Source organism: Columba livia, chromosome 7 (genome assembly GCF_036013475.1).
Source record: "Columba livia isolate bColLiv1 breed racing homer chromosome 7, bColLiv1.pat.W.v2, whole genome shotgun sequence".
Taxonomy (NCBI): domain Eukaryota; kingdom Metazoa; phylum Chordata; class Aves; order Columbiformes; family Columbidae; genus Columba; species Columba livia.
This window is the reverse complement of record NC_088608.1, coordinates 6,484,554-6,509,213: the sequence shown is the minus strand read 5'-3', so window position 1 is coordinate 6,509,213 and position 24,660 is coordinate 6,484,554. Positions and strand designations below refer to the sequence as shown.

The 24,660-nt window shown below is 42.1% G+C and overlaps 1 protein-coding gene across 4 annotated transcripts in view; it reads left to right on the top strand.

Moving 5' to 3' along the window:
• Positions 1 to 24,660, top strand: part of THSD7B (thrombospondin type 1 domain containing 7B) — a 318,202-nt gene that overhangs the window by 260,384 nt on the left and 33,158 nt on the right. For all 4 annotated transcript variants that reach the window (XM_065070332.1, XM_065070334.1, XM_065070331.1 and 1 more), the window contains one exon: positions 23,980 to 24,113. In XM_065070332.1, coding sequence (XP_064926404.1) covers positions 23,980 to 24,113 — 134 coding nt within the window. The remainder of the gene's footprint in view (positions 1 to 23,979; positions 24,114 to 24,660) is intronic.

Sequence of the window (24,660 nt, the reverse complement as noted above, 5' to 3'; positions counted from 1 at the left end):
TCCCACTGGCTACTGTCAGTCCCCCGGGCCCTCTCTTGGATCCGGCTCTGCCACTGCCACCAAATTCTATTTTGCAGCCTGTAGAATTAGGACAAAATAACTCATTCAATTTTGCCTACGTTACTAGAGCAGCCTTGGGCTGACTCGGAAGGCAGATGGGTATTTAATTTGACATTTGTGCCTCTGTAAGCTGGAGGAGAAGTTCTGCAGTGTTGCGGGGGCCAGCTAATGCAGGTGAACAATTGCCAATGGTGAACTAATCTCTTGAAGAACAGTAATATGTCGGGTTATACTCCAGACTTCTCTCTGTGGGATGATACTGCTCAAGGAAATTAAGCCTAAGAGATAATTTGGCAACAGTCTTATTTTAAATACTGATTAATGACTATTGCTTTAGTACTCTGCTCATGTGATGTTTTAATATGGCAAAGGAATTATGATTAGTGCTTTTAGGTTTTTAATGTTCAGATAGTTAAAATGCCCTGTAATAATTGCTCCCTTTAATATTCAGTATAGCTATTACAGAGATACAATTGTGCTTTGGTGTTGAAAAGAAGAAACCAGGATCCCAACATGATCGTGAATGCCTTTTTCTGGTAGCTTAAATCAAATCCTTAAATTTCAAAGTCCTTGGCAGCAAGTTTTAAGAACTTTAATTAAAAAATAAGTCTTCCATATAAATAAATCAAAGCTGAAAGACTAAAAATTGTTAAAGGAGTTACTGCAGTAATTGCAGTGAAAAGTATAGCAGAATATGTACCAGAGAACACAAGTAAAAGCATCAAAATCAGAAAACAAATTCAGATTCAGGAAGCCTGTAATCCAGGAGGTACCTGTGCAGCATACAAAGTACCTCCAAGATTTGTAATCGTTATTCTCATGACATTACCATATTTTAGATCTGATTCTGAAATATCTCACAATATTGGAAGTCAGGAGTGATTTTCTAATAGAATTACAAAAAAAACCCCAACCAAACAAAAAAAAATCCCACACAATAACAACAAAAAAGCCACCAATAAAAATGAGAGTAAGCTCCAGCACTAGAAATTTGGCTGATCCTTGGCAGAAGCAAGAAATGTTTGCATATATTTCCCCTCTCCTGCCTCAGAGGTGGTATCTTGCATGCAGTAGTTAGCTTTTATCTTGCCCAGCTTGTAATTCTCTTGCTTTCTGTTCTCCATATCAGGGAAAAAATACTCCACTGAGGTTTTGTAAACCCTGTCAGGAGTCAAAGGAGCGTGAACTCAAACCTTCCCTTGAAAAGCAGGATCCCCCCAGCTCCCGTGCGGGACCACCGTAAGGTGCAGAACGGCCTCTCTGCCTTCAGAATCACAGAAAGTGCTGCGAGGGTTTGGCAATTTGTCTAAGAGAATTTTTTATGTACGGTGGCCTCTCACACAAATTACAGCTCTCCCTCGCAGCCTCACAAGTTCGGCTACACCAGCTCCTTGAACTTGTTCTTGTCTCCACCTCCTTCCCATGGGAAGCCGGGTTGTCGCTCTGGATGCGCCCTGGGGCTGTGCAGCCTCTTTCCCCTGCGTCTCGTCCAGTGTCCCAGCCTGCCTCCATGCATGGACAAAACTTCCCTTCTAGTTCCCTAAAGCATTCCCTTAACTTCTCTTAAATACCATTTTAAGATGATATTTCTTCTGATGTTATGCTGACAAATCACGAGTCCTGGTTTTGGTCAGGTCCTTTCATTACATTCTCTTATATATGTTCCTTGCTTGCCTCTGCCTGTGTCCTGCTTGGCAAAGGCTGTTGTGATCTTGTGATTCTTCCAATTCTGCAAAAGTGTTAACAATTCCTTATTTCACTGTTGTTTTTTTTCTGATGGTTTAGCTGATCTTGTCCATGGGTTGCCGCACCACAAGTAATACAGGTCCTTCCCCTGAATATATAGGGGGTTCTTCAGCTACCAGTCCCTCTTTCTGCTCCCCTTTCTCTTTCATTTACTGTAAAGCTGAATATGAATGATCGATGACCCCCATCAGCTTCCTGGTGTGTCATTTCCTGCTTTTTCAGGATGAATCCAGGGATGCCGTGTCTAGTTAAATAAGAGTTAAACAAAAACTAAGCATCTAATTTGCCACTGGCATAGGGCTGGCTGTGTGTTCCTGTAGGAGAGACCAAGGAGCGGATGGAAAGGGCAGGCAGCAATATTGTTTATTCAAGTGGGTAATTACCTGTGGTGAAGCTGTGTAGCAGCTTCTGACTTTCCCTGATGTGTTGCTCAGGTAAGAATGAAATGGAGAAAAGTGAGATAGCTGAATAGTTTGTTTCCCGTGTGATTTTCTTTGTGCGTCTTCCAGTGTTGATAGAAGTAACCTCGCTGAACTCATCGCTGAGAGCAGTAATGTACAGGACTAGCTAAAGTATGGGGCTGGAGTGCTGAGCATGACAAAGGAAGAAGAAATAGGAATGGCTTAGCTTCTAGTGTAGGGTAAGTTGGAGGTTAAAGGAAATTTGGGAGGGGGGCAGAAAAGACACTGTTGAGATACTCCCATTAATCTTTGAAGCTGGGAGGCCGACATCCTTCCATAGTCAATGGAAGGAGGTGAATGCCTGTAGCACGCCTGAACTAGAAACCTAAATTAGAGGGTTTTAATACCATTTGTTTTATTGTTATGATCTATTATTTTATTAATACACTTTTAAAATGAAAGAAGGTGTCAAGAAGAATAAAGGGTAGGTGAAGAGCTTGAACATCTGGTAAATGTTCTTTTCTGTTCACTTTAATCATAATTTTGGGTGGGTTTTCCCTTTCTGATTCATTATTTTTAGGTAAGTGAGATTGCAGCTTAGCATTAAACTGATTTTGGAAAGACATTTGACTGCATGTTCCTTCTCTTGCAGAGGTGGTTTTGTCTCTGTAATGCAATTTCTTGCATTAATGTATGAACCTTTTTATGCATATTTAGTACTTGTTTGCAGTGCAGTGAGCTCTTCCATGAAGATGTGTCCTCAAGTGTGGATTACTGTATTAAAGCGTTCGGTCATGTTTGTGGCCAAAACCCCTTTTTTCTTCTTTTTTTCATGTATTTTTGATAGGGAGATACTCATGGTGGAAAAATTTGCACACCCCAACACCACTCTTAGTTATTGGCAACTTACAAAACTTTGCAACGGTAGTAAGTGTTTGAATATGTCTGAATTAGTTTTTCATAGAAAGTCTGTAGGAAATAGAAAAATCCTCATAGAGGTATCCAAATATAGCTCGGCCATTTTCTTCTGTGTTAAAATATGTCAGACTAATGTCTAGGAAATCAGTGTCTTCCATTAGCGCAATGCTACACCTCAGACAGGTGCCTTGCCGGTGGCTGACCCCAATCTAATTATACTGGATCTGCAGCCATCACGTCCCTTAACTTTTACAGTAAAATCCTGTCAAACTCATAAATGCTTTTCCCGTTTCTTTTTTGGTCTCTGAGGACTAAACTTCTAGCTGACATTCTGATAGATTTTTTAAGAAAGTGCCTACCAAGCACCTTTTTGACAGCAATTCTTGCACCTGACCAATTAGCAGAGCTTACGGTGGGTGTCTCTTGGAGGGCTGCACAGACTGAAGTCCACTCAAGGTGACAAGTTAGCAGTTGCAAAACAAATGATGTCTTATACGAGTTGGTAATTACCGGCTATTCCATAATAAGTGTTCCCACAGTGAAAATTGAGATGAAAGTGCTTTTTAGCCCCTGCGCCAGTTTTGAAATTGCTCCCTTTTCTTCTGCCTCTGAAGCTACAGCACTCAGAACATAATAATGACGTGCTGTATGTGACTATCTAGAGAGGGTTTACTGACCCACCACCCTTCAGCTTTTAGCTCTGTTCTCCTGGGGATGCATCGCGGGTGGTGTGTCCACCTCTGGTTGCAGTGCGGAATAAGAAAGGGTTTTCATAAAGTGTCTGTAGCACCATGGCTTGGAGCAAAGTATTGCCTACAAGAGAGCAGCATTCAGTAACTTACTGATGGCCGGTTCTTCACCTGTTCCATCAGGAGCTCAGGTAATCGTGGGTGGCCACTCAAATTCAAAGCTGCATATATTGTAACTTGGGGTTGAAAATTTTTGTCCTCAAAGGATATCTTCAAACTCATTATGCATGAACGCTGAGGTGTGAGTTGGAGCGATTCTTTCAACCTCTGTAATTCTTGTCGTTTCTGGAAATTGTACTGACACTTGAAACATCAGATTAACCAGGAGGTTTTTCAGCTCTGATTTCAGAGGTGGTTTAGGCTGAATATTAAGGAGAAAAGAGCTACGCAGAATGGAATGATATCCCAGGTAACCTGATGAAAGCCCTATAAATAACTGTTCAAAAATGAGACTTTATTATATTGAAACTAATACTGTATTGAGCTAGTTGGAAAGTTATATCGATGTTATTCAGGAATGTTTTATCTCTAGTATTTGTGATTCTAAGCTGTGAATTTAATAGATGTTGCTATTGGGAAAATGGACACCCATATATTCCTCTAAGAAAGGTCAGTCATCCAGGATTCAGCATATGGCTGAACAAAAAAGAAGAGAGAAAGTTAAGTTTCACTGGGCAAGAGGGTCAAAAGATGAAGAAAAGAAACAATTATATGTTCTGGGAGGTAGCTGAGTGGAATCAGATAATCTAAAACCAAAAGATCACTTGTTGAACCAAATAAATAATTCAGGAAGACCCTTGGTCACCAGGGATCCTGGGCTGAATTGGCCACAGCGCCAGCCGTTGCCTGCTGATGTGGATTGACACCTGCCAGCTCTGCTGCCACTGTGCTGGATCCCCCCGGCTGGTCTTGGCGGCTCCATCGCTGGCTCTTGGTGTCCTGGGACAGCTGTAATGTCCCTGCCTGGCATCGTGGTGTCTGCTCTCTGCAGTCACCTCCTGCTGAACTGAAGGCCAGCTCATTGACCTGCTTCTCCTGCAGGAGTAAAGATTTATCACAAATAACATGCCCATGAGCCAGCCGACCTTCCTGATGTGGACAAGAAAGCGAGAGCCCAGGCAGGGTGACAGTGTTTTGGGCACAAAGGTGTCCTCAGGGTGAAGTCTCATTAACACTTACATTTCTGCTGCTCGGTTGCATCTGAAAGTGTGATTAAAGTTTCCAAGGTGCCTTGGGGCACTTGCATTTTAGCCTCACATTTTTCTTAATGTACATATTAAATAATCATAACCTCTACAGAGAAATGTTCTGCAGCCTAAGGGGAGCTAGCTCAGGCAGTACAGTCTAGTTCTTGTATTTCTTCTGACTTCCAGGAAACACTGGTTGTTTCTTTGCCTCCAGGTTTCTGAAATCCAGTGCTGCGATGCATCTCGACAGTTATATACCAAGCAATTCTGGAAAAACAGCCATGTATATCAAACGTCAACTGCAATAGATGTTTTCAGATTATTGTCCCAAACGGTGTATTGAAGAAGGAATGAGTAAAGTAAAGAATGAGAAAATGAGTGAGTTTTTAGAAAGAGGAAAACACAGAGGGAGACCCTGGCGATTTTTCAGGCCCTATCGTATAATCAGAACCATTCAAAACTGGTACGTGTTGGAGGGAGATAGGGGACGCGTACACAGGGGTGGTGATGTTGTGGGTGATAATCTGCAGGAACCTGAGAGAAAATGACCAATCTAATCTTTTTAGGGCTATCTCGGAGAAGGTTAAAAACAGTTACGCAATATAGAGATACATTATTCCAGTTTGTGAGAAAATGCAGATAAAAGCAACATGGAGCATCCTATAGGAGCCAGTGCAGTGCAATTAAGGGAAATATTGAATTTAATCCTATAAGACTCAGCTCAGTGGTTCTTTGCTAAGGCAGCGGAGTTCAGTGTAAACAAATTAAAAATGCTGATATAAAACCGAATGGTGTAATAAACATAGATAGAGAGCTTGCCGGCCCCTTTAATGTGTGAGAAGAGCACAGTCAATGGCCAGAGAAGCCAGGGGAGAGAAAGTAATGTGATGTTTGAATGGTATGTTCCCATTTTCTGTCAAAGGCTGGATAAACCTGAATGTCCTTTACATTAGGGGCTTCAAGGGTGTGTGTGTGGGGTGTGTTGCCCAGGCTGTTTCTGAATGGGAATTTGTGCTGGATTTAACACCAGCCGTATCATCTGGCTGCCAGAGCAGTGGGAGGAGTGAAGTACTGGTGTGAAAAGGCTTCTGGAGCTGAGCAGTGTCTATTGGGGTTCATAACAGTTCCTGAACACATAAAGGGCATAAATATAAAAGAAAGACGGCAGTTATACAGGATGGGGCCCAGGGGTGTAGCTAGGGTAATGGGGTGGAATTAAGAGTGAAGATAGAGGAGGACTATAAGGAAAAATCTTCCTAGCTAATCAACCTACACAACAATGCCCTTTTCAGACAGAAAGAGCAATTGAAATGGGAGCAAGCTAATTCTTCTTTCAAGAGTTTCTCAAGTTCGTTACATGCTATCAGAGGCCCGGGTTTGGATTACTACTGTGTGTAATTCTGCTGATGGAGCAGGGCTATGGAGAAGAACCATGTGCATGATGTAAAGTGTGTGTGGGAATAGCCCTGTTATCTCTGCCGTGTCAGACAAGCGCTCGCCTCTCCGTTGCCGTGCCAGACGGATGGAGAATGCAGCCTCGCTGGAGACGTGCTTGTTCCTGTCTGCTGTTGCTCTGTCTGTGCTTTGCAGCGTGATGTCCTGCAGAGTTGCATGAACACGTTGACATGTTTGGGCTGCAATGCAACAGCATCTATAGAGATAAAATAGGGTTGCATGGATGAAGCCCTCTGCCTCTTGGCACAGCGGCTGCATTCAGTGCCATGCCACGTGGGTACTGCTATGCCGAGGTCGCTTGCCTGCAACGTATCCTGGGGTACATTTATTCCTGCTGGACCCAGAGCAAATGTAAATAGAATTTCGCAAAGAAAACAATCCAAAAGAGACAACGTGGCAAAGTCTGAATGTTTAGTATCACATTGCTTTAGGAAAACCGAGAAAGGTAGACTTCTATAGGCATTCAGTCCAAGGGGGCTGATTCCCAGCAAAAATAAGCGTTCTTATCATTAGAATTATTCAAAATGTCAGTTGTTATAAACAGATATTGTGTAAAGAAATCTGACTGCATGTATTACTGCGCCCAGCTAAGATAAGCTTATCTTACTGTATCCTGGTTTGTTCTCTGTGTTCTGGAGCTGCCATTACACCTGTGCTGGAGACCACTGGGGTCTCCCTTCAGTACTTAACCTAATTTTCTTTAAGCCTCCCATAATTTTTCCCCAAGGAAAGGGGTATTTTAGCTGCTGTGGCACCTAACCTCATCCCCAGAAGCTCTTAAAAGCACAGCCATTAAAACAGTGTCAGTTATTGGTGTTTTCTCTGCCCCAGTGTCAGTTACCAGTATTTTCCCTGCCTTGGTCCTCCCCACTGGTGATGAGTTGTGTTTATGCCAGGAGCACAAAAAACTCGAAGACCGTAATTTTTGGAAAGCAATAAAGCATCTTTTCCAGTGGGCACGAAGGAGAATCGAGGCCCCTTTCTCTCAGGATGACCATGTGAACACCTTGATTCCTCACGCTCTTTTGTACATGCCAACAGCTTCCAATTGCTGCTGCTTTTGTGCCTGGTCCAGGGGGCTGCAGTGGCAGTAACAGGGGACTCTGATGGCTTTCCATGACGGACAGATGACATTTCTGAGTACACGTTCCCATTTTTGGGTGGAAATCTCAAGTGCCAGCAGTGGGGACATGTCTGACGTCTTTTGTGTGTTGTGTAAAACCGTGCAGCTCCTGCCGAGTTTGCAGTAAGGCTTTTTCCTTAGTTGCTTTGTTTTCACGCTGCAGTGTTCAGGTGCAGCCACAATCGTTTTCTTTGGATGAGTGAGGAAGGGAGGGAAATCCCTTTTCCCTTTGTGTGGGAAGCCTTGCCTTGGAGACGCTCATGGAGACCCATCTGCCCGCTCATGTTCATTGTGTTTAACAACCATCCCGCTCCAGAGCCATCCATCCAACACATGGGGAAGCCAGGAAGGAACAGAGAGGCATAAATTTTGTGGTTTGTTTTTGTTTTATTTTCGATATCCTGAGTTTTGCTAGTCAGCATCAAGCATTGGAACAGACTGCCCAGGGAAGTGGTTGGGCCACCATCCCTGGAGGTGTTTAAAAGCTGCGTAGATGAGGTTCTTAGGGACATGGTTTAGAGGTGGACTTGGCAGTGTTAGGATTAACGGTTGGACTCAATGATCTTAAATGTCTTTTCCAGCCAAAATGATTCTATGACTCTATGCTGGTGATGAATCTGGTTTGGTTTAATTTGTGTCCAGCATTTGCCTGAGTTAGAAAGTCAGGCATTGTCCTTGAGAAGCATCATGCGCCGTAATTAAAAGGGAAACACATTACCTCAGGCTTCTGTTTTCCTCCAAATTGTAATGTCTGTTGGTTTTATTAAGAAAAATGTTTCCATGTCTAAATATACACAAGTACAAATACCAGTGTTACTCAGTTGATTGTTTTTTTTTTTCATCTCCATGGTGCACAAAAGGGAATTTGTTTAGCACTTTTTCTCTCTGATAATTTCAGTTGATATAATAGAAGGTAACAGAAGGCAGCTGGAAAACAAAACAAAACACAACAACCCTAACATTTATACCAAATGCAGTGGATTTTTCAGTGATCTCTACCCAGGGTGTATTTCTCTATACCCATCTGAAACAATGTTCTGCATGTGGGTCCTTCACAGTCTAGCCCTGTCAACATTTGGCAATTAAAAATGTTAGTTGCAAACTGTCTGATATCTATATGATAAACACCGAGAGGAATTTAATGCCGTGCTTAAGTATTTTTAAATGCAACTTTGAGTGAGCAATTACTTTCTTTGCTGTCTAGTGTTCGTCTCTAAGTTATTCATCATTCTAAATGAAAAGGCAGTGAAATGTGGATTGTTTCTCAGTTCAGCATACACGGGCAAGGAGGATTCGCTGTGTACAAAAGCCACCACAGAAATGTGTGTCCCTGGTGTTCGGCTGCACGGTGGGAGAGGCTTTGATACAAAGCAGACAGAGCTTGACTCTTAATGCCTGCAAAGGAAAGATTTCCAAAAGTGACGGTGTAAAATAAGCTGAAAATAAAAGGAGCGTTGTCAGTTGTTCGTATGTAGAGCAAATGATGGCACTAATGTCAATACTAAACTGTCAGTTGATAGGTATAAAAGCATTAGCCTTTTAAACGTTGCTTCTTTTCCAAGTATTCATTCAAACAGAAGCTGTTGCAGGACTCGGCAAACCACAAAGGGGTTGAGATGAGGCAGAGCTCAGCCGGACTCCGTGTATTTCCCATTGCAAAGTAACTTTGGCGTTGCCTCTGTCCTGCCTCAGCTGCTGTTTGCTCCGTGTTGCACTTCGTCAAGTGTTTGTAAAACACATCGAGCCTCTTTCTCCAGTATTTTCCTTTGTCTTTTCCTTGCCTTTACCCCTTTCTGTGTCACTGCCAGTGTTCCTTGTTACCAGATTTCTCCTCTTTTTCTTGTTTTCACTGAAATGCATTTCTGTACAGTGAATATTTGCCCTTCTTTGCACACATACAGTTAGAGTTGTTCCCTCTATTTTCTCCTTTTCACTTCCCTGTCAATCCACCCACATTTATTCTTATGGATGTCCATGCGTATATGCATATACTTGTCTGTGTGCCAGGTACCACATGCTGATCCACAGGAGGGACACCGAGGCATTGCTAGACAAGGGGTCTTAGTAATAAAACCCAGCAGGAGGAGTTGGCTGAGAAGCAGACTAAAGACCTGGAAGCCTCTATCCAGAGGCAGGAGAATCCAACTTGCATTTCCAAGTATGCTGTCTATTTTACCCACACTAGAGTTACAGCTGAGAAATGGCAGAAGTCATTGATGAACAGATGCAGCCAAGAGAGTGTTTGCTTTATTTAATTAATTGCTTATTTTGTTTTCCTCCTCCATCCTGCATGCTACTGGCAACGTCATGACCCAACTAAAAAGGTTATTCTCTACTCAATTCCAGCCCCTCTCTTGGTTGCAGCTTAGTAGCTAGAGCTAATACAGTAGAGAAAATACTGTCTTCTGTGTGAGATTATTGTTTATGGGATGATACATGGTCTGGCTGAACTCCAGGGAGCTTCTGATCTATAATGTAGACTGTTGGGGTTTTTTTAACAACTTCTCAAAATGCATGTAAAATCCATGCAGGCACACTGCTTCCCTTCATCTTCAACATACAGTTTATATTTTAAGTATGTAGTGTGAGTTAATAAATGTGGTACTCACTTCATGATTAGTCCGTGATTTAGAAGTCTGCTGTGCTGTTCCTCATTCAGAGCTCCCAAAGCCAGACACAGACCATGATGATGATGATGATGATGATGATGATGATGATGATGATGATGATGGTCTGTTTTGACCTCTTGTATGGCATAAGTACTGGACTTTGCAGGCAAATCCCTGCCTACCTGTGGACTGGGAGCCAGTTTGTAGAATGGCACCCCGCCTTTGCACGCACTTCATCTGAAGAATTTACCCTGGACATGTTCCTGTGCGACCTTACCTAGGCGTTCCTGCTCCAGCAGGGGGATTGGACTAGATGATCTTTTGAGGTCCCTTCCAATCCCAAACATACTGTGATACTGTGATAAACCGATACAATAATTAATTTCCTTCATGCTTAGAAAGTTCTCTTTTTTCGTAACTTGGATATGAATTTGTCTAACTTCAACTCTCAGCCTTGGGAATGTATATCTTTATCTGCTAGCTTAAAAATAGCTTTTCTAAAATAAATCCTCTATTTACATTCCCAAACTGATTGATCCTCTTTTTCCCACCTCTCACCAGAAACTAAGAGGTAAGTTCCTTCCATTTGTTACTGTAAGACAAGTTTTTCAGACCTCTGATTCTATTTCTGGGTTTCCTTTAACCACTCTGTCATTAACCGTGTTACTTTTACAATGAGGAACTAGGACTGTAGGCAGTGTTTTAACAGTGCAGTTAATATTTAATATAATAGTAATTCCACTGCCCTATTTCTGAATGAGGTAGAAGAGAGTCCTTGGTTTCCAAAATGCAGTCTGATTTATTCAAGATAACGGAGTTCAGTGATGCTACAGATAGGTAGTTTCAAGCTGCTGGAAGATCTCTTTAAAGCTCTCTCAGGTGTCTTTCTGCTGCTCTGCATTTGGTATGATACAGTAGAGTTATTTCTTTTTATGACTCAGTATTGCTATTTTATCTGACAATGATACCATGGTCCATTGACAGACCTGCCATCGTATAGATTGTCACTAATTATACCAGTGTTTTAAATATTTACCTGTAATGCAACAGTGGAAATGGCACCACTCACCCTGACAGTTTGATTCTAGTCTTATTAATCCTACTGTCATCTGTTGGCTCGCAGTTGGTTGAAATCCTTCAACTTTCCCCTAAAGTCGAGTGCACACGTCTGGACGTGGTTCCCTGAACCAAAGCTGTGTCATAGCTGACGTGGTGCTTCGGTGTTTTACAGACTCTACATTTGTCTTTTCTTTTAACGACATCATAGAATCACATTCTCTTTATAGTTGTGTACGATTTCAGGGCAGTGGTACCACTAAGGGGCTGGTTGTCTCCCGTCTTGTGTTGGCACTGTTGACTGGTCGGTCTCTCATTGCTGTAGTTCTGTATTTCTCTTTCAACCCATTTTTTAAGTCCATTTTTCCAATTCATAAAGCCCATTTTGAATTCTTTTCCTGTCCTCCCGTTGCCTCACCGTCCCTCTCACCTTGACAGCATCCGCAGAATCGATAAGAATCACTTTCAGTCAGTCAGCCCCAAATCAACGAAAACAAAGAATACAACTGGATACAGGACATAAAGCTCTGCAGAGCCATGAGTGAGATTTCTTGCCCATTTTACACTATTAACTATTCAGGGTATGATGTTTCAACATTGTACTCACAGAGTATTAGGTTCATCCAGACCATATTTCCATAGCTAGTGTGAAAGGCTTACTAAAGTCAACATAATACCTGCCTTTTCATCCCTATCCACAGCATCTGTTATCCTGTTACCGAAGAACATCAGTATAATTTCACACAGTTTGTTCTTGACAAACCCATGCTGCCTGCTGCTCATCTCCTGGTTATTTTCTGCTGCTTATATATAACATCTGTAGAAAAATATTTTTCCAGGACTAAAGATTTATCTGGCTGTTATGCAGTTCTCTGTTTCCTCTCACACTCCCCTTTTCCTTGTCCAGCTCTCTCATATTGCATCTTCTGAAGGATGCTGTGCAGTCTTCTCCATCATTCCTAAATAATGTAGCTGACCCAGGAGTTATTTCAAGCGTCTCTTCCAGTTTTCCGTCCTTGTTGGCCAGACTTTCTGAGCCAGTGCCCATCATAAAAAGTTTGTCTTACCTTTATTTCCCTTCACCCTGATGGGGATCTTTCATTTCCTACTATTCCCCCTATTGTAAATGGACTATTTTTAGTGTTGGGCTTTCTCTGCGTGGTTCCTGCAGTGAGTAGCGGTGTTTCCCTTCTTTTATTTCTTTGACTCTGCAGTTCCCCTCGGATCTACCATCCAGCTTCAGTTTCTTCTCCCTGCCTTTTAGTTTTCCTCTCCTCTTGGCTATGGGCTGTCTGAGTGAACACTTTCAGACCATTTGCATGAGCTTTAAGTCCTCTAATTTGTACCACATGCTATTTGCTCTGTTGCATTATTTAATTCTCTAAAAGGTTTCAGGTGGAGTGGTTTGTGTGTAGGACACCCTGCAAAGCGCAGCTGCATTGTGTAGTCTCCATATGCACTTACCTTCCACTTTTTGCTTTTGCTTGCTGGTTTGAGAAGCAGCCTTTTTCACTCCATTATTTCCAGAACCGTGGAGGCATGAAGACGGGTGCTCCGGGGAATGGCAGAGGTGTGAGAACTACTGAATCACCCGTGCCCTGACATCCCCTTCCTGAACGCCACAGCATTTCAGAGCAGTTCTTGGCGCTCTGGTGCTGGCAATTAGGGGGTATGTTACCCACTGGTATGTGAACCAAGAGGGAGTTCGGCTTTTCGGTGGCCTCCCAGTAGTCAGACACTTGCAAACTCCTTAAAAAAATGGCATGTAGAAGACAGAAATACGTGCTATATGCGTATTTTGTGGAACATGGGCAAATGTTTATGTAGAGTGATGTGGTCATTTCTTGTCAGATTTATTCCACAAATATCTATTTGTGTTTATTATCCAGCAGTATATATATATAGGCGCTACTGACGTACATTTTAAATAAATAGGCACTTCAGCAAAAATTCACCATGATCAATACTTCTTTTTTTCCTAAATTTTACTGATATGCCTATAAATGTTCAGACATTCCTTGCTTGCTACAGCATGACCAAAGAGTGCAAATCAGGGGAAGGCTTCCCATTGATTCACATGGATTTGTACAGCTCCATGTAAAGCATTTAACCTCAAAATAGGGGCCAATGGTAGAAATGCAGGAATCTGAAATATATATATATATTCCCTGCTCTGATAGAAAGGAATGGAAATGCAGAAGGTACCCAGAACTACTGAGGCAGCAGCCACCCCGCAGGGCAGTGGCTCACAAGCGCTTCTCTCTTATCTTTTGGCTCGGGGACAGTTCATGTGCACTCCGATGTTTGAAGTAGGTTGGGTAGAATTTAACTTTTGGCTCAAGGGAGCTTTTAGTTGATTAAATATGGATGTTCTTGCTGGGGAGCAGTTGCAGGTAGAAGCACGGTTTCTCTCTGCAGCGCATAGTTTTCTTGAACAGATGCATTTGGGGAAGAAAACTTGTCTGTTCTGTGCCTAAGTCTTTTCTGCCTGGGTCCGCCTATAAGAAATACCAACAAAAACTGTCATATTGTAACAATTTCAGGAGTGTAGCTGCCTTCAAATCTGTGAATTCAGCTGGCTTGTCACAAGGCTGGCCTCTCAGCAGCACTTCTCGGAGGACTGCGTTACCTGTAATTATACGGAGAAAATTGCTCAAGTTAATGCCACGTCTAAACGCAGTACTAACATCTGCCTGTCTTGGCAGTAAGACAGCTACCACAAATACGCGATGCAACAGGCTGTCAAATATCTGGGCTTCTGCAGTAACGTGCTCTTCTAAGGAGCTTTTCCCAGCTCTAGTTACTAATCAGGCTGTGGGTGATCTTTCTGAGCTCCGAAGCTCTGGGATCTGTCACGCGTCCATCAGCGTCCGTCCTGCTCTCCCTACGAGCATCCTGGCCTGCCCAGATGCTGCTGAGGAGGAATCAGACCTGCTGCTGAGCGGACTGCGGGGAGACTGACAGTCACATCCTAATGAAACAATCAGTTTACGAGCTGTTTGCATTTTTATTCCTGCTTTTGCAGGAAGCTAAACCTGGCTGTTTATTGCTGTAACTGCGGGAAGCCCCAGGAGCAGTTTGCAGTTCTCTCTGCTTCAAGCCTTTGGTGTAGTCTCATCGAAGTGTCTCTCAGAAAACATAACTTCCAACAGCCTGGCACTTCCCGATCTCTTCTATTTCTTGTCTATCGTGCCATCAGTCAAATTGTTCTTGTCAGCTAACTGGTTTTAAATCTCATGTGGAAAAATCGCGAAGTCAAGATCATAGTCTGTAAGGACAGACGTGTGACTGCTCTGCCACGCTAATTCATTCTTGCTTAAGTCATGAAAATAAACTGATAGAGTATCAATTTGAGGTTTTTAGACCTTGAAATGATTTAAAATCTCTTAAAAGAAGGACTAGGGCTGAAACTTTGTCTCTGAGGCGTCATTTTTAACTTATCAGTAAGCTGTGATGGTCTTTTCTTTAAATTGCCTTTTGTACAGATGCCTACAAAGAAAGTGCTTCTTTGGGACTGTCTGTGTTTAGTACTGGCATTTATTTCATTTCGTGAGACAGATGGTTTGGCTTCCGGATCTAGTAATCACTGGCTAATATCCCACCGGGGCAGGTATTTGACCTCCCAAAACGCTGTGATTTGGTGTGGGGCAGAGGATGATGTGAGATGGACCCAGCCAGCGCAGCTCCTGCCTTGGCACCAGAACCCTGGAGATCTGGGTGTCAGCCACCCCCGCATGGCCTTCCCTATAGGATGTACAAGTGCTGTATGCCCATGCCACTGAATGTTTATCCTTTTTTTTTTTTTAATAATGAAATCTACTTTGAGTTACCGATGGTGTTCATGGAGTTTGGGTCCCACCTGATAAAGGCCAGCTGGCTGCGTGCCGCCTGGCATGTCACCCACGTGTCATCTGCAGGCACTGCCACCCAATTAAGATTTAAGTGTCTCAAAGCCTTTCATATCCGTTGTGATTGATATTCCATAATTGTGGGGTTTCTTACCAGATTTCAGGTTAAGCTTCATAGATTTTTTTTTTTAAATTTTATTATTCTATTAAGGTTTTAATCGTGAGACACACTGACGAGATCCAGCGGGTTGCTGGATGAAGCTGTATGAACTCTGCTTTATTCTTCAGCATAGTCGTGCTTTTCATTCACTCACAAATAAATGCCTGATTTCTGCTTGAGGGATTTTTATTTTTTTCTAAAAGATGGGGAAATTGAAGAATTGAATACAATTTTATTTTAAGCAGATTTTCTGCCTTTTTTTTTTTTTCTTTGCAATATTATCATACAGCAGCTAAACTAATGAATATATAATTTTCTTTCCTTTCTGCTTGTCATGCCCTGCTAACATGGACATCTACAAAGGCTCAGGTTGGTGTTGCAATCTGTCTTCATCTTATCTTATTGTTCTCATTTAGTAAAAAGGGGCTTCGATGTTGTTCTTCATCAATCAGCTTTTTTTCCCTTCCTCTCTCTAAAACAGAATCCAACATTATTACTGCATAACAGATACATCCAGAGAGGTGCCACATTTGTTTGTTACCCCTGAAACTATCCTTCAGCTGCAGCAAAATGTGCTGTTTCAAAGACATGGGACATTGATTTATTTAGATCTCCTTAAATTTGCTATGCTTGCCTGGCTTTGTGACAGGGAGACAGCAGAAGCTACAGCACCTACACCTTCTGGAATCAGCAAAAATACACTCAAATTCTCACTAACGAGTTTCTGCCTTGTTTTAGACCCCCCATATTTGACAACATAATAAAATGGCGTTTCTTAATATCTCATCTAGATTCATTATTTTCTTGATAGTGAAGAAACATAATTAAAAAAATAAAAGCAGAGCAACAGGAACATTCCCCCATTCACACTTTAACATCTCAAATTTTTGTGTAACTCTGAGACTAAATTGTCTTGCCTGAGTATTTCAGGTAGAAATAAATACCCCCTATCTGTGTGATGACTGCAGGTTTGTACTCCGGACTGTGTTCTATTCCTCAAAAGCTGTAGTGACAGTAAAACCAGGGAGGCAGGTTCAGGGCTGTAGGACCTGCACATTCTCCCTTATTTTCTCACGCTGAATGATGCCAACTTTGTATTTTAATCTCCAGGAAGGGCACTCATGCTTTACCATATTACAACTTGGTGTTTTTAATGCCACAACCAATCTTACAGAAAATAAAACCACTTATTACTAGTAAATATGAATTAATAAACCTTGCTGAGCAACATGTTAGTTCTATAAATGTGAGCTGTAATGATGAGTTCAGCAGAGTTTGCTTCAATTAACTTTTTAAACAAGGCATTTTCTATTCATTGCACTTAAGAATTTGAAATACAGCGCTGTCTGTCTTTGCATATTTAATCATCCATTAGAATAAAATAAGGGATTTATTGCAAGTGTTTTTTAAAGTCCAGTGAAAGAACAGATACAGTAAAGCATGTAAAGGCCATGGGGAGAGCATGTGGAGCATCCAGGTGTCTCTACAGCAGCATACTCTCCTACTTTCTGTATTTTTCCTCTTTTCCTCACTTTACAGAATTTTACGTTGCTGCTTTGTTTTGATGGATTCATCCTGAAAGGTCTCTCTCTGAATTTTTCAGTATCTGATTTTAAGCTGAGATATCATCCAGTTAGTGCAAGAAATAGGACATTTCCAGATTCAGTCCCCTGCTCCCTGAGGGCTCCCTCGCCAGCCTCTAATAAATCACTTAATTCTCCATCCTCAGTTTTCTCATGTGTAAATTAGGATTAAAGTTGAGCGCTCGGGCTATAAATAGATAATCAAGAGCTGGGGAAACTTCAGAGGATTGGTAATTGTTTCCTGCTTGGTGAGCATCATTTTTCGGCAGTGTTTCACAAGACTATCGCCGTGGCCAGTCCCTTAGGGTGGTGGTGAAGGGTCTGTTTCTGTAGGAGCTTCCGCACTGTCCACAGGGCAGAGGATGGAAATCGGGACGTCTTTCTGTCTGTGTTACAGTAATCATTGCCCTGACTCTCAATGCATATTTTGTACTTAGAATAAAATTGATCCCCATCCTTTTGCTACCTGGGAAGTTTTAGGCAGGTCTAGGTTCTCTAGAAACTTGGTTCAATGCCGGTGAAGGCTTTTCGTAACTTTATAGAAGTTCTAATTGATTTCCTTTTTTCCACACCACAAAGGAAGTAAAAGATACTAACGCCTTTGATTTGGATATAAATGAAAACTAGAAGTGCTGAATTTGCTTCGTGAAGATTTGTGCAGGTATCTGCTAGAAGCATAAAAAATTCAGGAAATTCAGTGAATTCAGAAGTCTTACCGCATGCTGATCTATTCAAACTTTTGTGCTGTATGTTATTCTTGAACACTGTTTTTTAATTTTGGTGGCATCCACATACCTAAAGACAAGTATTCATCGCTGAAACAGCTGCTTTGCAAAATCCAAAATGCTTAAAAATTAATTGTACAATCAGTTTTAATACTGGGAGCGGTTAGCATATTTCTGGCGATTGGGATCAATACATAAACTAGCATGAAATAAAATCAATTTTATTTTAAAGAGAAATATTTAATGCTGAAATTTTAATGAGGTCATTTCTGTGATGTAGTGCTTATTAATGTGTGAGTACTTGTCCTTCAGATATACAGTTAATTTGGTAAAGCTTTTAAATGCGTGCTTAGATCTGCCAAATCAAACATGCACTTAAGTAATTAACAAAGTAAGCACTCCATTTTGAGTTCAGTTTCAAAGAATTAAATAGAAGAAACTCATTATTAGAAATTATCTGGTTTGGATTAAATGGAACATGAAGGCAGTATTAGAGCATTGCAATAATTATTCAGTTAATGTATGGACACCTTACGGCCAGAAAAGAGATTTGGATGGACTAGATGGAGTCAACGTAGCAGTCGGATTTGCAGGTGATCGCAATGGGTGAATGTCTTTGCAGCTCTCTGGATCTGTGTGTTGCAAGAGAAGCGCTGGCTGTTGTCCCACTGCTGCCTCTTGCAGCCTGGATGTGCAGGGAACAGAAACGTGCATACGCAAAAAGTATTAAAAGTGAGCAAATTGCTGGCCAGTCTCAGTAGGAGTGGTTTTAATATCTATGCTTGAATTTCCTTACCAGCAAGTGTCTTTGCAAACCGGAGCAAATCAACTCTGCTTCCTACATAAGGTCATTTCTAGCTTTAATGTTATTCACGGTGCTCTTAGTAGTTTAAAAGTAGGTTGTTATTTCTTCAGTTCTGGCTCTTTCAATGTATTAGGTCTAATGTAACCTTGATATAAGGGTAGCGTTGTGAAATGAACTTACATTAGCAATGAATTTAGCCCATTTTTATTAGAAATGAATAGCACAGAGGTTGTCCTCGGGGTCTCAGGCAACTGCTACAGTGATCAGTTTGGTTGTTCTAATATAATAAGCAGATATTGACTTTAGTTGAGGTGAACACCAAGATTTACTGTCATGAAAGCTAAAATATTGACTGAGGCAAGACCAGAGTCAATATTTACCTTGAGGGACAATAAATCTTGATGTTCACTGAAATATGAAGTCACTATGATGTTCAGAAGCGTTGAACCTCGTTCTAGTTTACTCTGCAGGTGCTCATCAGAAGAGCTACCTGAAATATAGGTATGAATTTCTGTTAATGAATCATATCAGTTGAGCAAGCACAGTCATCCCTGTATGTCCTTTCCAAGGTCAGTATTATTCCTGACCTACATGTAAGTAAATAAGTTACAGAACATTATAAATCACACCAAATCTCTCTGATGGTTAGATATTTGGACTTCTCATTAAAATGCAAGTTTCAGCTTTTGAAAGACAAAATAAATGTATTAACATTTATTTATCTTGTTGAAGTAACAGTTGACTTCAAGATACTTTATCAAGGACTCAGAGTTTGCACTGGAGTGAGTCGGAGCTGGCTTATTTTATTAGGGCAAAGCTATAGCGGTTTATCTCTTAAAAAGTAGCTTTTGCCCTTCTTCCCTTTAATTTATTTAGAATTGTGCCTATCACCTTGATTAAGGATTGAGGTGACCATGTATTCCAGATTAATCATTGCTACAAAGAGCGATACAAACAGTAATAATGAAAGTCAGCAGCAAAACTCCTATTTGAGGTATCATTTCACCCCTTGGCTCATTTGAGCCCTAAACCCAGCATGTGAATATGAATAAAAACTGAGGAAAGCAGTTAATTTCCTAAAATGCCAAATGTATTTTGTGTTTATTTCTTGGAAGGGTTAAAGGCGAGGTGCTAAGGGATGGAGCCAGGCTGGTCCCTTGGGCGCTGAGCTCTGCATGGGTCAGGTGCCTGTAGCTTCCAGCAGAACACCAGATCCCGGTGGCCATTGCATGGACTTCAGTTAGTTTCTGTCCTTCAGGAGACGGATTGTGATAGCACATACCTATATGGGCGTTGGGTGGCTCCATCAGAAGTTTTCTGTAAATGCATTGTCATAGTGGGTTTGTGTAAGTTTGGGGAAGAGTGAGCATTAAGCAGATTATTTTCAAAGGAACTGTTTTCTTTGGGAAGAGAAGTGGTGTAGCTGGACAAGAGACTTCTGTATCTACAGCAGAAGTAGCAGATGCGACGTGGGCCAGAATACTGAGAAGCGTGGACTACTCTGTGTTGCAGCCAGGAATACATGGGGGCACATCCCAGCCGTCTCCCTTCACTTTGGGTCCCTGGGTTGGGTGAAGAGTGAAGACACCGCATCCCATCCCAGCGTCAGTTCAGGGCACAGGAGGTCAGAAGTGCTCCCAGGTCCCCTGGTTGGCAGGATCAAAGAACAGCTAAGGCTTAGCCAAAATCCTTTGAAAATGCAAGATCAAGAGCATCATCTGTTTGACCTTGTTAAGTACCACAGCTGTTAGCAAAAGATAGGAGCAAAAGGCTTTAAAACTTTTTCTTTTTTACTACAAAAAACGAGGAATTGGTAGTGATTGAAAGCCAATGATGGCAAGCCAGGAGAGAGAAACAGGACGAGAACATAATCCTCTGGAGGAAAGGCACACATGCCACGTCATCGAGGTTTTTTAAATGCAGAGAGTCACAAATTATCTTCACAGCTTCTGAAATGCCAGCCCACAGAGCTTCACCCGTGGAAATCTTGCATCTCATTGAGACTCCTATTTAAAAGCATAACAGAGTCTACCCGATACATGTTGTGACTTGCTCTGAAGACATCTGTCCCTCCCAATGGTTATTTACACCTTCCCGGTGTCTCAGAGGTGCTACTGGAGACGGAATTGCTTGGCACGGATGCAGGGCAGAGCAGCGAGGTTGTTCACAGAGGGGACATGCACTGGTGCCAGCACAATAACTGAAAAAAATGGGTTATTTGTAACAATTATATTTTTGAGTTTCGGTGACAGGTGTCACCTGGAATCCTGACTGAATGGGAAGTACCAGATGGGTCAGCAGCAGATTGCCCAAGTATTAGGGTATGGCCAGTGTTGTGTGCCTTCCCTCCTCCAGCATAGAGGGGATGTCTGTCTGTTTGTCTGTCTGTCAGAGAGCTGATCGGGCTTCATGTGTTTTCGTACCGGCCTGACACGATGAGGCAGCATATACGAATGCTCTGTTAATGGCTTCATTATTGCAGTCGTGCCTGCTCTTGAAAGAGCACATTTGAAGTATCACTTCACATCACACGTATTTGTGTCACTGTGTATGGTATCTCTGTTTTGTCCTCACACGTTTCCTCAGGTAGATTTTATTTTACGTGGCATCCCAGCCCTGCCCAAACCCGATGGTTTTCTTAAACAGAAACCACACCAGGTAAACGCAGCAGGAGGTTTTGACCACCGAAACACAGTTGTAAGTTCCTGATGTTAGGCCTCTACTGCTAGAGGCTTTGCGGGTTCAGAGAGGTCTGAGGTTTAACAGAGTTTAATGCGGAGCGATGAGGGTCACTGAGACACCGGCCCGGGATGCCCAAGCTCATGGTGTCACGCAGATGAGGAGCAGGGCCTGCTGGCATGAGATGAGCGCTGAAGGGCTGGCAGCGCTCACGTCGTGACCTGCGGGATACACAGATGTACCCTCTAACCCTGAGGAATTGCTATTAATTAGAGCAGGGAAACAAATATTAAATCCTTAAAGCCACAGCTTGTGCTGGGGCCCTGTGCTTGTGGAGGGGCACAGGCAGCACCCGCTCTGTCACCTCCTGGGCTCTCCCAGCCTCATTTTCCCCTCCAAAAGTCCGAAGAGCAGGAACAGGCACCCACCCAGCTCTTAATAAACTTATTAGTAAGTTTCACCTCCCTTAACATTGCCTATTGATACATCTCCCCAGGCTGCATGTTCCCTGCACGCTGGCAGCCAGTTCTTGGAAAGTTTGCGCTTTGCCTTCTCTTGGTTTTGCCTCCTGTCTGCAACAAGAGAAACTCTGATCATGCCTAAAGCACACATTTCCCTCTTCAGCCGATCGTCTCCTGCAGACAGCAATATGTTTTGTCAGACAACATAGGCAGAGTGTAGTTCTTCCTTCCCCCCATGGAGCAAGGAAGCTAATAAATACTCTCTGTCTCAACATCCATCTCCTGCCTGTCTTCGGGGAGTTTGAAGGCTTCACAGTGCCAAAAGAAGGATTGTTATTCTCCCTGGTAAACGGCTGCAGGAGCCAGTAGTCTCTCTGGGTGACAGGCTGGCCAGGGCACAACAGTGACTTCACACTGGGTCTGTTCGTGCCGTGTCCCCCTCACCTGTGGGTTCCCTCCGTGCTGGTGCTGAGCACAGGTCCTGCTCAGCGGGGACTTTCTCTCTTTGCTCTTGTGCACACCAGTTTATGTTAGTGACCATGGCTGCACAGCTAATTAGGACCACTTCTAACAATTCTAATGGTTGCACTTGACTTGAGGATCTCTTCCAAACCAAAGCATTCTATGGTGGCACTTGCTCAACCTAGGAAACCTACCCTCTGTATGCACTTTATACAATACGTAGATACCCATGTATCATATAGTTAGGCCAAATATCACCACATGCATAAATCACTAGCCCATATCAAGTGACTGCAGTGCACTGCGATCTTTCACAGACCTTCGCGCAGGCCCAGCAAAAGCTGGAAATGTCTCACACCTCCTGCACCCCACTCGCTTGTACAAGGAGGTTGTTGTACCAAACGTTACTGCTCTGTGTGTTTGAGCCCTGCCGTAGTAGTCCTAATAAATTTTGCACATTCTCTCATGTTATTTGTGCACAGACTGCAAAAAAGGATTTGTGCTTAATAATACGTGGGAAAAATCATACTAATCTTACTACTGCCTTTGCCCCCATTGTCCTCCTCCTTTCCCCTTCACCTGCATGAAATGTGATGCTCTTACCAGTTCATGCCGTTTGCCCCCATCCGTCCCAGCTTATATGGTTCTCTCTTCCTTCTTCTTCATCTGTTTTGCACTTCTTAGCCTATCTTACTCTCTCCTCTCTCCTAAACCTATGTACTGCTTTTATAAAGACCCACAGTTAAAATTAGTGTCTGACATCTGCTGTTCCTGGGGGGGTTTCTTTGGCAAGTTATCTTCCTTTCGTTCGGTGTGAAGGTAATTTTCTGATGGGGCACCAGTTTTGTTTTGCCAGGTTCCCTGGCCCCCATCTCCAAAATGTTGCAAATAAGTTTTCTTTATTGTTGTGGCCACAACTTGCACAGTCATAATGTTCTATTTTAAAATGAAGCTATAAATAATTAAACCTGTGGCTGAATTACTTGTTTTTGTTGTGGGTTTTTTTGGGGGTGGGGGAGAGTTGGATGAAGGCTATTGATTTACAGTTATTTTAATAGTGAGAACTGGATGGCTCCACAGCAGCAAGGCGAAGAAGATTTTGGTGTGTGGAAGAAGACATTTTAGGTACACTGTGTTTTTCCAGGGCAGCGCATTGTGCTTCATACAAAACAACAGAGGACACTGTATCTTCAAATCGGCTTTTGCAGACAAACAGAATTCAAAATAAATATCTTTTATTTATTACTGTAATAGAACTGTTGATGCATTAATTTGTTTAAAATTAAAACTCTGCTGAAGTGTACTGTATCTTAATGTGCTACTTCTAACAACCTGAATATCCAGCATCTTTTCAAAATGTTTATCAAGCTTTTGGCTATATTTTTTCTCTCTACAGAGATACCATAGTACAGGTGAATACACAGTCATGTTTGATTAGGAGATGTGTTAGATATAAGTCACTTGCAGGGGAAAAAAGCATTTCTAGTTTTTGTGTATAAAATAATATTTATAGAACACATGAAATTTCATTCTTTTATGGTAAATGACTTACAAGGATATGCTAGAAGCAGAAGTAAATGAGTGCTGGTTTTAAGTTTGTATCTTCTGAAACGTGAAAGGATTCAGTACATACGGTCTTGATAAATGATGCGTGATAGATTATAGGGAGAGCAGTCTGAGCAAATGAAATGTTTACGGAGTTCCTCTTCTGGCTACAGAAAATAGCTGTTATTTATCCTGTTTTCTAAGATGCTTCATGCATACTACTCTTTATTATATACTTAAAAATCCCTTGGCAAGTCAATAATGAATAAATGAACTTAAAGCTATTACAACCCCGTTAGCAGAAGGAGAGTAAGCCAGGATAATTTTCAGTGTGCTCTTTCCTGGCTTTGGCAGAGACGCTAACCTGGGTGTTTCAAGTGAACAGTTGTGATTCTTTCTCCTGGCAGGTGCACGAGGCAGTCCCATGCTACAGCGAGTGCCATCAGTATTCTTGGGTAGTAGAACCGTGGTCTCCGTGCAAAATCAACAGCGAACGAAACTCCCTCCACTGTGGAGAAGGAATACAAACGAGGAAAGTCAGGTGCGTGAAGACAAAAGCACAGGTACTCCACATTAAAAAGAGCTGATACATACCTGCATAAATCTGCAATATCTGGCCATCTGACAGTGAGTACATTGCTGAGTCCAGTGTATGTCAGTTGAAAAGAAACATGCATTTATGTGCAGTGGTTTACAGGAAAATTATCCCGGAGATGCAGCCTTGTGTTATGATCAAGATGTCTTTCAGGAAGAAGGAATGATGTTTAAATTAGAATTCTTCAACCTAAATGCCAGGTATGCATAAAGCCCCCTGAGGTGCAAAGCCTCCATATTCTGATTTTCTAACATATTCCCCAAGTAATGGCACTACACACGCCAGAGTGGTGTTCATTATTAGCAAGTATTCATTCCCCTGGCATGTGGAGATGCTGAGTTATTTCCAAATGTTTGGATGTTTCTAGCAGGAACATAAAGGTTTGTTCTTGCTGGTTGTTATTCTCTCTTGGTTCATCTGTCAGCCGATCAAAGTTAAAATCCCTCTGTATGAAGTTTGAAATGTTTATTTAAAGTATTATTGAAATCTTTGA